Source organism: Pseudoliparis swirei, chromosome 4, assembly GCF_029220125.1.
Source record: "Pseudoliparis swirei isolate HS2019 ecotype Mariana Trench chromosome 4, NWPU_hadal_v1, whole genome shotgun sequence".
Taxonomy (NCBI): domain Eukaryota; kingdom Metazoa; phylum Chordata; class Actinopteri; order Perciformes; family Liparidae; genus Pseudoliparis; species Pseudoliparis swirei.
Window position 1 is genome coordinate 13,435,713 of NC_079391.1, and position 14,586 is coordinate 13,450,298.

At 44.4% G+C, this 14,586-nt stretch overlaps 1 protein-coding gene across 4 annotated transcripts in view; it reads right to left on the reverse strand.

The window, feature by feature from the left end:
• Positions 1-6,757: 6,757 nt before the first annotated feature.
• The window catches only part of sox6 (SRY-box transcription factor 6), a 131,896-nt gene continuing 124,067 nt past the window's right edge, over positions 6,758-14,586 (reverse strand). For all 4 annotated transcript variants that reach the window (XM_056412917.1, XM_056412918.1, XM_056412915.1 and 1 more), the window contains 3 exons: positions 13,812-13,991; positions 12,722-12,938; positions 6,758-11,965 (listed from right to left, as the gene is read on the reverse strand). In XM_056412917.1, the coding sequence (XP_056268892.1) occupies positions 11,659-11,965; positions 12,722-12,938; positions 13,812-13,991 (704 nt within the window). In that variant the 3' untranslated portion in view covers positions 6,758-11,658. The remainder of the gene's footprint in view (positions 11,966-12,721; positions 12,939-13,811; positions 13,992-14,586) is intronic.

Consider the following 14,586-nt stretch of genomic DNA (forward strand, 5'->3'; position numbering starts at 1 on the left):
GCTGGAGGCCAAACTCCAGCTGAACAACACAAGGAGGTGTGGTCTGGGATGAAGCAGATAACTGGCTTCAAGGTGGGAGGAGACAGCCAGGGGCTCCATGGAGAGGGCCAACGAGCTGAACTGTTTTTCAATAGGTTCAGTTCACAGCCCTCCTGTCTCCTCCACACATCACACCTCCCAAACACCTCCCCCTCTGTCCCCCCTGCTGAGCTGCACATCCACCGAGCCCTCAATAACAATGGGCTCCTCCACCCTCCCCCCTCTCTCTGTGACGACTGACCAGGTGAGAAGACAGCTGGAGAAACTACTCCAGCGCAGAGCTGAAGGTCCTGATGGCATCAGCCCCAGGGTCCTAAAGACCTGCGCCACCCAGCTGTCTGGTGTCCTGCAGCGCCTCTTCAACCTCAGCCTGAGGCAGGGGGAGGTCCCGGTGCTGTGGAAGACGTCGTGCCTGGTCCCTGTCCCAAAGAAGTCAACACCATCTGGCCTCAATGACTTCCGACCGGTCGCCCTCACCTCCCATGTGATGAAGGTGCTGGAGAGGCTGGTCTTGGCCCACCTCCGGCCGCAGGTGAAATCGTCGCTGGACCCTCTGCAATTTGCTTACCAGCCTCATGTGGGAGTGGACGACGCCATCATCTACCTGCTGCAACGAGCTCAGTCGCACCTGGATGGAACCGGTGTCTCTGTGAGAGTCACTTTCTTTGACTTCTCCAGTGCATTTAACACCATCCAGCCACTGCTGCTGAGTGAGAAGCTGCGGTGGTCGGTGTGGATGCGTCCACCATCTCCTGGATCACTGACTACCTCACAGGCAGACCACAGTTTGTCAGAATGGGCGTGTGCTGTCTGGAACGGTGGTCAGTGATGTTGAGCCCCACAGGAACTGTTCTGTCTCCTTCCTCTTCACCCTGTACACCAGTGACTTCCAGTACAACACGGAGTCATGCCATCTGCAGAAGTACTCTGATGACTCTGCAGTGGTCGGGTGTATTAGGGATGGACGGGAGGAGGAGTACAGGGCAGTGGTGAGTGACTTTGTAAAGTGGGCGATGAGAACCACCTGCGGCTGAACGTGGCCAAGACCAGAGAGATGGTGGTGGACTTCAGGAGGAAGGCGACAGCTCCTCCACCTCTGAGTGTCCTGGGAGTGGACGTGGACATGGTGGAGGAGTACAAGTACCTGGGCGTCTCCATCGACAGCCGACTGAACTGGAAGGCCAACATCAACGCTGTGTACAAGAAGGGGATGAGTCGACTCTTTTTCCTGAGAAAGCTTCGATCCTTCAACGTGTGCAGCAAGATGCTGGAGTTATTCTACCAGTCGGTTGTCGCCAGTGTGCTGCACTTTGCCATTGTCTGCTGGGGGAGCAGCATCGGAGCCGGTGACACCAGCCGTCTCAACAAACTGGTTAGGAAGGCTGGCTCCATGTTATGCTATGAGTGTTGTGGAGGACCCAAACGCACGCAACACAGTAGCTTCAGTATTCAATTCAGGATCTTATTAACCTGAATTCACAAAACCAAAAAACAACAAACAAACAAATCTCAACACGGGGGAACTGGCAGTCTCACTCCAACGTCGGGAGGGCAACTCCACCGAGCCTGTGGAGTCGGGAGGGAAACTCAACCGAGCCTGTGCGCTGCTGATGAACAACTGGTCTTACCGGAACGACCTGACAGTGAGCCAGAGAAAGACATGGTCCCTATAACCACTGCTGGTGATTACCCGAACTCAACACAGCTGGTCCAATGGAAGCGGGCGTGGCAGTGGGCGGAAACCGGGGGTGGATACTATAGACAGACAACACCACACAGACAGAAGGGAAACAAGACAGGGAATCACACACTAGGAGCAGACAGGAACCCTAACAGTACCCCCCCCTCAACGGGAGCCTCTTGGCGAACTACCAGGTCTAACGGGGTTCCGCCGGTGATAGGCAGTTATGAGGCCTGGATCCAAGATTCGGGAACGGGGAACCCAGCACCGCTCCTCCGGACCATAACCCTCCCAGTCAACCAGGTACTGATACCCCCTACCACGGCGACGGACATCCAGGAGGCGATTGACCGTATAGACGGGGCCCCCCTCGATGAGCCGGGGGGGTGGAGGGGGGTCTGGCGGCGGATTAAGGGGGCTAGAGACAACGGGCTTGAGGAGGGAAACATGAAAAACGGGGTGAACCCTCATGGAACGTGGCAATTGAAGTTTCACCGAGACAGGGTTGATGATGGAGATGATGGGAAAAGGGCCGACATATCTGGGGGAGAGCTTCTTGCACTCAGTGCGAAGGGGAATGTCCCTGGTCGAAAGCCAAACCGATTGCCCGACCTGGTAGGTGGGAGCTGGAACTCGATGTCGATCCCCGGTTCCCCGTGATCCGTCCCGTCCAGCCCCGGTTCCCCATGTCTCGTTGCCTGGTCCTGGTCCCATAGGGCCCCCATCCCCAGACCCTGGACTCTGCAAGATCCAGTTTCTGCAGTTTCCACTGCACGGTTCCTGCCTGGCCAGCTTATGCTGATGTTCTTCTTGAGGAGATGTGGGAGTCCCTCCGGGCCCTGCAGTCAGTGTTGGCGGTTCCTGTCCCCGAGGTTCCAGTCCCCGGAGTTCCATCACCGGTTCCAGTCCACGATGTTCCGGCTCTAGACCCCGAGGTTCCAGTCCCCGGTGTTCCGTCACAGGCTCCAGACCCCGAGGTTCCAGTCCCTGGAGTTCCATCACCGGTTCCAGTCCATGATGTTCCGGCTCTAGACCCCGAGGTTCCAGTCCCCGGTGTTCCGTCACAGGCTCCAGACCCCGAGGTTCCAGTCCCCGGAGTTCCATCACCAGTTCCAGTCCACGATGTTCCGGCTCTAGACCCCGAGGTTCCAGTCCCCGGTGTTCCGTCACAGGCTCCAGACCCCGAGGTTCCAGTCCCTGGAGTTCCATCACCGGTTCCAGTCCACGATGTTCCGGTTCCAGTCCCCGGTGTTCCGTCACCGGTTCCAGTCCCCGGTGTTCCGTCACCGGTTCCAGTCCACGATGTTCCGGTTCCGGTCCCCGGAGTTCCGCCGCCGCCTCCAGCCCCCGATGTTCTGGCCCCGGTTCCCCATGTCTCGTTGCCTGGTCCTGGTCCCACAGGGCCCCCATCCCCAGACCCTGGTACCCCTGGGACTTCCTCTCCTGAGCCCGGTCCCCTAGCTCCCCGCCCTTGTCCTCCGGCCCGCCCTCCGGAGCACGCCCCTTGGCCTGTTTATCGTCCTGCGGCCCGCCCCCCGGACTGCTTCTGCAGCCTTGGACCCTCCTCCGGCTCCCCTCCACCCACCCTTGTGGAACGCTTGGCCGTCTGGAATTCGTCCCTTGAGGGGGGGGTACTGTCATGATCTGGAGTTTGTGTCTAGTTTTGTGTCTTGTTTTGAAGTCCTTGTGTCATCTGTCTCCCTGTGATTGTCTGCCCTGGCCCTGATTGTTTCCTTCTGTGTGATTGCTGGCCCCGCCCTCATTGTGTCCACCTGTGTCTCGTTCCCCGTTGTCCAATCCTCTCACCTTGCCTGTGTATGTAAACTCTGTTTGTCTCATTCCCAGTGTGGCTTCGTACTGTTTGGTCCGCGTTTTTCTCGTTCCTGTCTGGTCTGGTCTGTGATTTTCGTAATTAAATAGTTTGTGGAGTAATGTCGGCGTTTGGGTCCTCTCTTGCTGCGACAACCGTGACCCCACATGACACTCCATCATCGGCTGCCAGCTGGAGCACCTGGAACAGGTGGTGGAGAGGAGGACGTTGAAGAAACTTGTGTCCATATTGGACAACCCGGACCACCCTCTCCACCACCTCCTACAGGGACAGAGGAGTACTTTCTCCAGACGTCTCCTCACGCTCCGCTGCCACAAGGACAGATACAGGAGAACATTCCTGCCGACGGCTATGAGGCTCTATAACAGATCACCTCTTGCCAGATCATAGTGCAATAACTGAATACTTACACTATGTTGATCTGCACTTCACACATCTCATTTGTTTGCACTACACATACACACACATTTCATTTCATTTGCTCTGCACTCATACACACACTTTGCTTTTTGCACTCTGTCTATATTTAATATTTTGTGTATTTGATTTGTCAGTGTTGTTGTGTGTTGTGTATGCATGTGTGTTGTATATTTACATATATATTTTGTTTTGTATTTTACTTTTATTTTACTTGTATACTTCTATATCTTTCATCCCTGTTTCTTATATTTTGTGTTTTGTTTTTACTCGTGTGTTGCTGCTACTGTCACGACAAATTTCCCCTTGGGGATTAATAAAGTATATATCTATCTATCTATCTATCTAATTAATTGATTTTGGTCACTTCATTTGTCAAGAAAAATATAGAAAATCGAGAAATATACAGACACCAATCATTTGAAACAAATACGATACTATCTCTAATTCTAACAGTTCCACGTGTGGATCAAAAGAGATTTATTTGAGGGTCTTTCCCTTCACTTGAAGTGTCGTGTCTAAATTGTTCCTTCTAACAGATTACCCTCCAGCTCAGTTCCATCACACGTTTGTAAAGAACCTCAAATGTTTATTTGAGGTTTATTGGGTTGCTCAACTCCAATAGGTGCATGACTCTTTGTTTATACTCGTGCTTGGCCCCGTAGCGCGAGACGCCGCAGAAGTGCGCCGAGCATGTGTTATCCTCCGAATCGCCAGAAGGCGTGTCAACAAAATGAAAAAAAAGTCTAACCAAGAAAAGGCTATCAATTAACCTCCGCAATGCAGAGGAGGGATTATAATTATCTGTAATAATCTGGCAAAATATAAACTCAGATGTAGATGTTTTAACCTCTTGTGTTTTAAGCATCTAAAAATCAAATGATTATTTTTGGTGTAATCCCGAGGCATGAAAATAGTGCTTCTAGCGTTAAACTATTTGTGAGAGTCACATTATCGCACGTGGTAAATTCTAAAATGTCCACGGTGCACAAATAAGATGCCATGACCACCTTTGGACCTTTCGGGCGTGCAGCGCAGGCGGTAATGACGTCATCCTCCCCCCGGCTTCACTGCGGCAATCATGAACTAATCTTAAGGCCAAATAAAATGGCTAGTATATTTGCAATGACCATGGCCGTAAAGACCTTCCGTACCGTTGATGATTATTCCAACATCTTCTTGGTCGTCTGTGCGTTCTGCACTTCTTGATGGCCGAGAGTCACCTGCTCTCTGAGTACCTAGTTGTCTCCAAAGACGGTGGTTTCTTCTGCAGCACTGAATACTCAATACACTTCCACATTAATCGCACTGAAAACAAAACCATCAGTTGGTTTTAATACTTGCAATTGTAATGTATCCCACATTAGTTTAAGATGAACTTTGACTTTTCATCATAATGTTGAACACTTCTTCTTATCCTGAGAAACTAGCAAGAGTTCACTAGATGAAAAAATTGAAAACTATCCAACCATAACTTCTTCTCCAATGAAAGTAAATAGCAGCACGAGAGTCAAAGGTTGTTTAATCTAGCAAGAAAGTTAACAAATTCACCAGCAATGACAGCGCCAAGCCACTTTCAATTACTATTATGAAAGTAAAAATATCCAAACAAACATTAACAACAAACGAGTGCTCAGGCAGGAAGGCTCAGGAAGGTGGCAGTTAATTTGGGCTGCATAAGATATTATATCTAATATATATTTCTTTTGATATCCAGCCTAAATTAGGCTGCTGCTGCTGCTAGCTACAGGGATAAAGAAAGACGGGGCCGATGGAGTCCATAAACATCGGCTACACAGACGGCGGGAATGCCCACATGCTTCTGTTATTACTGTCTTTACACACTGTTCTTGGCCTGTGGAATACAGACGTGTGGACGTGGGAAGATGAAACGATTCGAGTCGCACGGACTCTTTGAGCCACGGCAAACGGATCGGTTTGAAGTTGCTCATATGTCGACATTAAAGCAACGACTTAACTTATGTACCAACAGGTATAAATATGCACTTTTGCTGATAAGTCAGGCTCCAATAAATGTCCAGATGACTTCAGGCTTCAAGCTTAGTGGTTGATCACATTAGACATTTAGTTCACGATCTGATTCTACTAACAAGCAACCGATAGTACTGAAACCAAACTTGTGTATATGTTAAGTGTTGTTTCACTGATGTTGAAGTAACATATTTATGATACAAATGCCTCTTTGAGTGTGCTATAAAATGTAAAACATAAGCACAAACACATGGCGCAGAAAGTCTAACGCAGGTGATGCTTTCTTTCTTTCTTTTCAGATTAATTCAATTTAGTATGTATAGTCCTCCATCAACATTAGCACGCATATTATATTGTATCATATAAAAAGCACATCATTGATCTTTTCTAAATAAACGCTAACATACAATACATTATCTAAAGATGAATCTGTTCGTTTAGCTTTTAGACAATTATATATATTTATGTCAGTTATTCTTGGCATAACTGACCTGAAAATGTATGTATAACCTATTGTGATGTAATAAAAAAGTTTTCATTAATCAAACGGTTTCTTTAAATAATAGTTCCAATAGTCATCTTTTTAAACTAAGTTTGACAAAGAAAGGAAACAACTGTGATTTTTTAGATTTCAGCCACCATGTATGTGATGGATAAACATCTGAAAATGGACTAAAATATGCGAACACCATTAGCGTAATATTTTTCCAACCTATGTTTTCTCACACAGCAGAAACACACAGGAAACAGGAAGTACCATGACGAATGCCTCCACAATGAAAATAATTACTCAAATCTTAAAACAAAATGTCTCTTTAATTTGTAAGTGTCAACAGCAGTACAAAAGATGGAGTGATGGGAGAAGTTTTCTGTAACACAATTTCTGTTTCTTTTACAGAAAAGGAGGGAATTCTTGAGGTAAATGAGTTTTAAACAGGCAGTTAGTCATCCCACTGTTGCATTGTTACAATGGACTGAGACATACAGAAAATGGTGTTACATTATAATGCCTGAATTGATCCTGTGGGGATAATTTAATCATATACAGTATACACATTTTCAATGGTGCCTAGATGCACCCGAATGTGTCACCCATTGGTTTGTTTTTTACTTGATATAGTGTATTAATACTATTGAAGCGGAGAAGACAGCTCTCCACACACACCACTGTAAAATTATTCACCTTAAGTTCACCTCACGTCAATACTGCACATGGAAACCAAAAGACTTGCTGGTGTACACTTTGAAGCCAAGCAAAACAAAACAAACATTTAAAAAAATTCTGAACATTTTCTTTTTTTTTCTTTTTTATCAATAATACCCCTAGCAAATAATTAATTTGTTGTACTGTATAAAGAAGAATGTGAACACAATGTGATGGGCAAACCTTTTTTTTTTTTTAAGTTGAATTAAAAACTTTACATTGGACTGTACAAGATATTATGATAAACTATTTACATATTCAGACATAAACTTTTTTTTTAAAGCAGCAACAGACCAACAGACACTGTATTTCATTTTCTCTACACCCAATCAATACTTGCCATGGGCTTAGGTACCTGCCAGAAAAAAAAAATTCTTCGCAGAAAATTGTATCAGACTGCCAGCAATTTCAAAACAATGGCTCCAATGATAGAAGAGCCACACACAGTGTTGCTTGAGAGACAACTCTAAAAAGCAAAGTACCAAAGGCAACTATAAATGTTGCCCCGAATAACATATTTTACACTTCTGAACAGCAGCTAGCATGTCAGTCCAGCATGTCAGTGAATTGTGCTGATTAAATTAACACAGAGAACATTCCCACCATATACATCGCAAAGTTCAGACAGAACAAACTAATGTTGGAACAGAATACAACCTTTTGTCTTCAGTTGTTTGTTCAAACCAGCAAGTGGATTGAGAGAAACTAAATGATGAGGGCTACATATGCAGATGGCTGGATAGTCGTGACCAAGTTCAATAGGAATCAGCAACATACAAAAAAATGACAAGGAGAGAATTAAGTATGCAGAATGCTCCATGTTGGTGCATTTCGCCACATTGAAAGAAAGAAATATTTGCACGCTCCCACCTCTTTAAACATCTGAAAACATCACTAGTTTGAAACAATCATTCATGAAAAAACACTTTTGTTTATTGTGGTGTAAATGAAAGCCAGATGCATGCAGGGTTTTTTGGATGGTATCAGCTCCTCGTAAGAAAATTGACGCAAACTATGAGTGCTGTTATAACCAAAAAACACAAGGGTACCACATAGATTGTAGGACGATTGGAAACATATTGTTGTATAATCCTTTCATATCAAGAGCGTATTGCCTAAATGAGTACCGTACATGTAATGACCCCTGTGTTTAAACAAGTCTGATGAGTATAATTCATGTTGATTGCTTCTTTGAATAGTCCAAGGAAGATAACATTGGCAAGTGAGGCGTTTCACTCTGTCTCAGGTCAAACCAGCATCTGCATGAGGTACGGGGACCTGTCCGGTTTTAGAAACATGAAACCATGTACAAAAATAAAACAGAAAAAATAAAATAGAACAGCCAAATACATAACTTATACTTCACTAATGAACAAAAATATATTTCCTATGTTATATTTACAATAAAATCTAAATGAGATGGTGAATTCACTGAAAACCATTTTAAGCTCAAATTCATCAAACATGTTTTTTTTCTTCTTTCTATTTCTCTGATTGTCTGTGTTGTTGTTTTACTGACAATTTTAGAGCCAGCAGTGGCTGATAATAAATACAATATTTTGATACTCTACAATTTCAAATACAATATACAATGCACTGAAGTCTGGTGTTTGACGGCCAACCGAGCCTGCTGTTGAATTTTCTGCTCATTTTTTCTTGTGCTGAGTCTCTCCCCTAGGCAGCCCTGAAGCTTAAACAAAGTGTTCATTCATCACATGAGTCTTTGCATAAATAAACAAAATAAGTAGACAAAAAAAGGACTAAAATCTGGCAACTGTGAGAGCAAACCCACTTGAGTCCAACTGGAGATTTTTGTTCATTCATGGTGTTTTTTTCCTCGAACAGCTTCACATTAATCAGAATTGATAAAAATACAATTTATATCCAGTGCTTATAACACTTAAAAAACATTGTCTCCTTGTGAGTTCATGTCATTTTTCTTTTTCTTTTTTGTTGTTGCTATATAAGCACAGTCAAGTTTCAGTTCCATGAAGAGTCCTCTTTAACTCCCAGCCAACTAAAGCAAGTGTGGCATGGTCATGAACATATTTACAATCACACATACAAATCAATCCAACCACCAGCAAACAGGCGCAAACCGCTTGAACATGTTAAACAGTTTGACTTGGAGGGAAATCCACTTGGGTTTGTTTGTAGGAGAGCGTCCCAAAACGTTGTGTACCTCAAAATGAGAATAATGTAGAAAAGGTGTGATGGAGAAGAAAGTAAAACAGGAATTATGAATGGCCTGGATAAAAAAACCTACACGACTAAGAATATAAATGCTTCCAAAAAGTAGAAACAACACAAGCCAGCACTTATATTGACAATAAAAGTACAGAAGAAATGAGTGCGTAAGAGATATGTAGAGCCATCTGTACCAATTAGAGCTAGGAGGAAAATGCAGTGACCAGCAGTGGGGATCTTGACCAGTTAAAGCCAGTGACCAGCCATTCAGATCCTTCAAAAAGCTCTGATCTCTTTCTGAAATGGACAGGTTCAAGGGCAAAGGAGGGGAATAGCAGGAGTCATGCATTAATAATGTTGTATTTCAGATGATACCCAGTCGTCAGTCATTTTAATAATCCCCCACAGCTTGATGTACTTGTTCCATCTGCTCACCAGTGCCTAGTGATTGGGCCAGCGTGGGAGCGCTGTTGAGGCCGTACCACCAGTACTTTGATGGAGAGCACAATGAGGGACACAAGGCCCATTTGTATTGTTTCCCATCCCGCCCTGGTGTGTTCTCTTCTCTGAGCCAGATGGCGCCCCCTGGGTGCTGAGGTTGCCCCGGGCAGGGGTCAGAGCAGGGCATGGCAGGGAGGCAAGCCACTTAGACCCTTTGCCCTGCAAAGAGGATCTGGGTCTCAACATCAAGGCCGAGCTTTATCTCGCTGCCGTCTCCAGAAGGTCACCACTTATCAGCTTTGGCGCTTAAATCACTGCCTGTTTTAAATGCAAAAGCGTGAGGTGCATTTCGAAAGCCGATACATTTATTTTTTTAAATAACAACATAAGGCTCAAGGGTGACAAAATTATATTTGTATAAGTGCACTATTGCAAAAATCTGTGTTTTAAGTTCGCCCAGTCATGCGCATATGACGAGGTCATTTAAGAAACAAACATACGATTTGAGCCTTTCTGTAAGTTTATAAATATCCTCATAAACTGTCACTCCTTTTAAGACTACGGCAGTAATCAACTCATTGCATCAACCCGATGACCGTGCTCCGCTTTAAGACTTCTTAGTGTCAATTTAAGATTTACAATGTCTAAAATAGAATTAAGATTGAAAAAAAATGAAGACGTAAGACTTTAAACTTACCGTCCAAGTAGGGCTAAAGCGTTTAACAGAATGTACTGTAGCTAAACATTGTACAACATCAATTTGAGATTGTAATGCCCCCAAAGCTGCCTTCTGCTGTGGTTCCAATCCCACAGATTGGGGGCCTTTGGCCTTTTTTCATTCTGGCCTGATTACAATCACTCTGATTAAGAACTTGGTGAATCGGACTGGGTTGCAGTGTTGGAAATGCGTTAAGGACGCCACGGTGCTCTGCGTGGACTGGGAAGAGGAAATGAAAGGGCTGGCCGCTTTCATTGATGATCACTGCATTGGGCTCCCTGGAGAACAGCTAGCATCACCAGCCATGTTGTCTACTTCAACCTCCAGCAGAGCGGCTGCCTCCGAGTTCCTGAGTTTCATCTCTTTATTCTGTTCGGGTAAATTAAAGAATTCTGGATAATTAAGCTGTCTTAAGGGATCAAGAGATTGTCCAGGACTCAAGAAGCCTCTCCCTAAAGAGTTTACAGCTTGAAATGTTTGGCACTTCTGCACTAAATTATGCAGTTTGTGTAATAAAAATAACAGAACACTAATAATAAGAATAAGAATAAGAATAATAGTAATAATAATGTGTAATTTCCCCTCTGTAACAAGCTGGAATCACTTTATATGAATTTTCTGATATTTTGTACTGATAATACTAATAATTAATTGTTGATTATAAACATTCACAAGCTGTTGGCTGGCACACTATACCTGAGTGAGAATATTATCCCCATCTTGAACAGTTATGCAATATAAATCAAAATCATCTAAATTGAAAAGGCAAATGTCTGGAAGAATTAGAGATCTATATTAAATGTTCATTTTCAAGTTACGTCTTTTGTTCTACGATCCAATTGTGTAAATGTCTATAATCTCAATGAAAAAATAAACAATGAGATAGAAAAAAAACCCACAACCAAACTTCTTTACAAACTTAAAGAAACACTTAAGACCAAATAGCTTTTGATTTTGATGAAGCCACATCTGCATGCTGGCTTCTAAATGATACATCGTTAATTATTTATTTTACATTTTCAAACCTTTGTGGTGTAGTTTAGTTTTATTTTGCTTTTACACTCCCTCAGATCAGACCAACCCCGTGGGCATCCTCCTGTATGAGTGTTGTGTCTGCGCCGGCATTGGCCTCTTCCCTTTAGGAGATCTCATTTGGCGCTGACTGGCCCTCGTGTGTCATTTTCACTACTGTAGTCTGTTTTGGGCTCATCCTCAAAATCCTCGAAAATGTCCATCTCATGCACGCCATTGACCGGCACACTGTTGTTTACCAAGGTACTGGGCTCTAGCTTCATGTTGTAGGTGCTCTGGATGACAGGAATGGAGGGCTCGGGACTCGCGGAGGCACTCGAGCATTCTGATGTCATCTGAGGTGAGGGTGTGGTGGTTGCCATGGTGATGGCCACAGGATAGACCATACTAGCACTGGTGGTGATGGGAATCTGTGGTGGCTGTCTGGATGTACGGGAAAGAGAAGAAAACTAATTAAGATATCACACACGTGGCTTAGTTTTAATACAAATACAATTAACAAAAGAAAAGAAAACGATAAACAAATATAAATATGTTCTTTTCTTTTTTTATGGTAGCTTCGGATTTCGCATTTAGGTTTTTTTTCTTTGCACTTAAACTGAAACGCTTGGTTTCCCACATCAGTCGGCTTCAAGCCAGCAGCTCTGTGAAAAGGATTTGGGGAAAGAAAGGTTTTCCTGACAGCTCCCGTCTTGAGCCGTTCAGAAACACGACCCAGTTTATTGGTGACATAAAACCGATGCGTGGTTAGCGCTGCTCTTGTCTGCTGTTGCGTTGGATGATTGATACTCCAGTCACTGAAGCTTATGACTGACATGGGAACACCTGGAGAAAAGTTCTCCTGCTCACCACACACAGTAAATTAAAGTGTTATGCTTCAGAGTGCTGCCCTCCAGGCTTCTATAGGTCTGTACTTAAAGCGTATATCCTGTAATAATGTCTGCACTTCACGCTCCATTGGCTATTGTCTCAAATTATTAATTTACAGCGACTGAAAAAACACTATTTTAATGTACATGTCAGGCCCTTGTTATGAAATCAATAAAGTAGAGGTTAACTCACTCACTTTTGGAAAAGGTGTACGAGGAGATGCTCTAAGGTGGCTAAAAGCTAAGTCCACTTGTTATGTTTGGTATTTTCTGTGTGGTGAGTTCGTGGGACTTGTGTCAGCACACCTACCCCACAGTGAAGAACTGCCTCATCTCCTGCCGCCGTGAGCGCATCATCTGCTTGTACTCTCCAATGCGGAGTTTCTTCCCGTCGATGATGCAGGTCCTCTTGGGCCGCGGCTTGTACTTGTAGTTCGGGTACTTCTCGATGTGTTGCTTACTCAGACGGGCCTGCTCCTCATAGAATGGCTGCTTGTCCTGGTTAGTCATGGACTTCCACCGAGAACCTGCACAACACAGTCGATTCAGAGTTCACATATTAGAACACAAGTGGGTGAACATAATTAATAACTGATGATCTATAATCAAACACATACATTTGATCACATTTGGCCAAAGCCTACTTCAACAATGAACTGTACATAATAACAGTAATAATTGTCTGGAAAAATCCTGATGAATTGTTTGTTCCACTCCTCTGGATAGCACAGAGTCAAACGGTAAGAAACAACAGGCTGGGGCAGTAAATACTGCAGCTCTGTGCCGTGTCCTATAGCTACTGGATGACAGCACTTTTAACAGCCCTGATGTATGGACTCCAATGCTGAGGGGACGAGACCCATTTAGCCTCTGTCATTTTTCATGACAAACACTTAGTGATGGGCTATAAATCCATCTGTATGCCATGGTGACCTGATGCTCAGTGGCCTATGAGATAACACCCCCCCCTCCTCCTTCTGACGCTAGCTACTTGGTCAAATCAACTGTATGCTTGGTGAGTGGAAGGTGTTACGAACAATTCAGATTGATGAACAAAATCACAGAAAGCTAGTTCGCCGCCTCTACCGCGTGTCATCAAATAACTTTTGTGTTTATTCATAAGCTGCAAACACTGCCAGATAGGTGCTTCTGTTCGGCTGCAGGCTGAGAGGGACAGAGGCACAATGGACGTTTCGGATTGATGATGCAGAGCACTTTTGGTTTCATTTGCCACTGACATAAGTGAAAATTAAGTGATAGTATGTTTCTTTTTTAACTGGGATATTAAAGCACTGACCCTCACCGGTGTCTTTATACAAGTCGTTACAGAGCCGTTGTCTTGAGAGGGATACCTTGAGATATTTGCTTGACCGACTTGTATTTGATTTAAAAGCTCTTACCCAAAATCTTGCTGATGTTGGAGTTATGCATGTCAGGGAAGGCCTGGAGGATCTTGCGCCGCTCATCCTTGGCCCACACCATGAACGCATTCATTGGCCTTTTAATGTGGGGCTCGTTGTTGTTGTTGTTCCTCCCTCTGGCTTCCCTGAAGACTCGGGCCTCAGTAGATCCAGCGCCTCCTGTTGGCCAACAATAACGGGGTTAAGGTTTATCTGCACAGCCATTTACTTCCTAGGAATAGGGACCCGGCGGCATTGATTAAACGACGAGCCATGTTGAAACTATCCATCTACTGTCCTCATCATCAACATTGTTTTAGATGAGTGCTGGGCTGCAGAGCCTCTTGGGGGGGGGGGGGGGTTTGAGTGGAATACCAGACTCGACAGGCTTATATTTTATGTGTTATAAAAGCGAATACAATGTTAGTTTAAGGGGAGCTGCGCTCTTTAACTTATCCTTAGGTCTATCCAAAGCCAAAAGACCGTGGACTTGAATGGCAGTAAATATATTTTGTCTGCAAGTGTTCACACTCTGCGGAGGCACATACATTTCAATTTGACGTTCATAGTTTCCATAAAAAGTGCAAGAATGCAAACATAAATGCCAAATACAGGACTTGAGGCAGTCTAAGAAAAATTTACATTTTAACACATATGCACACAATAAATGTAAGCACGCCGTTCCTCCTGCTCTCCTTCCTGCTTTACGCTCTCTCTTTTTTCCTTCCGTCTGATTCTCACTCTCACTCTCCAAATTTGCGATCAGAGACTGAGC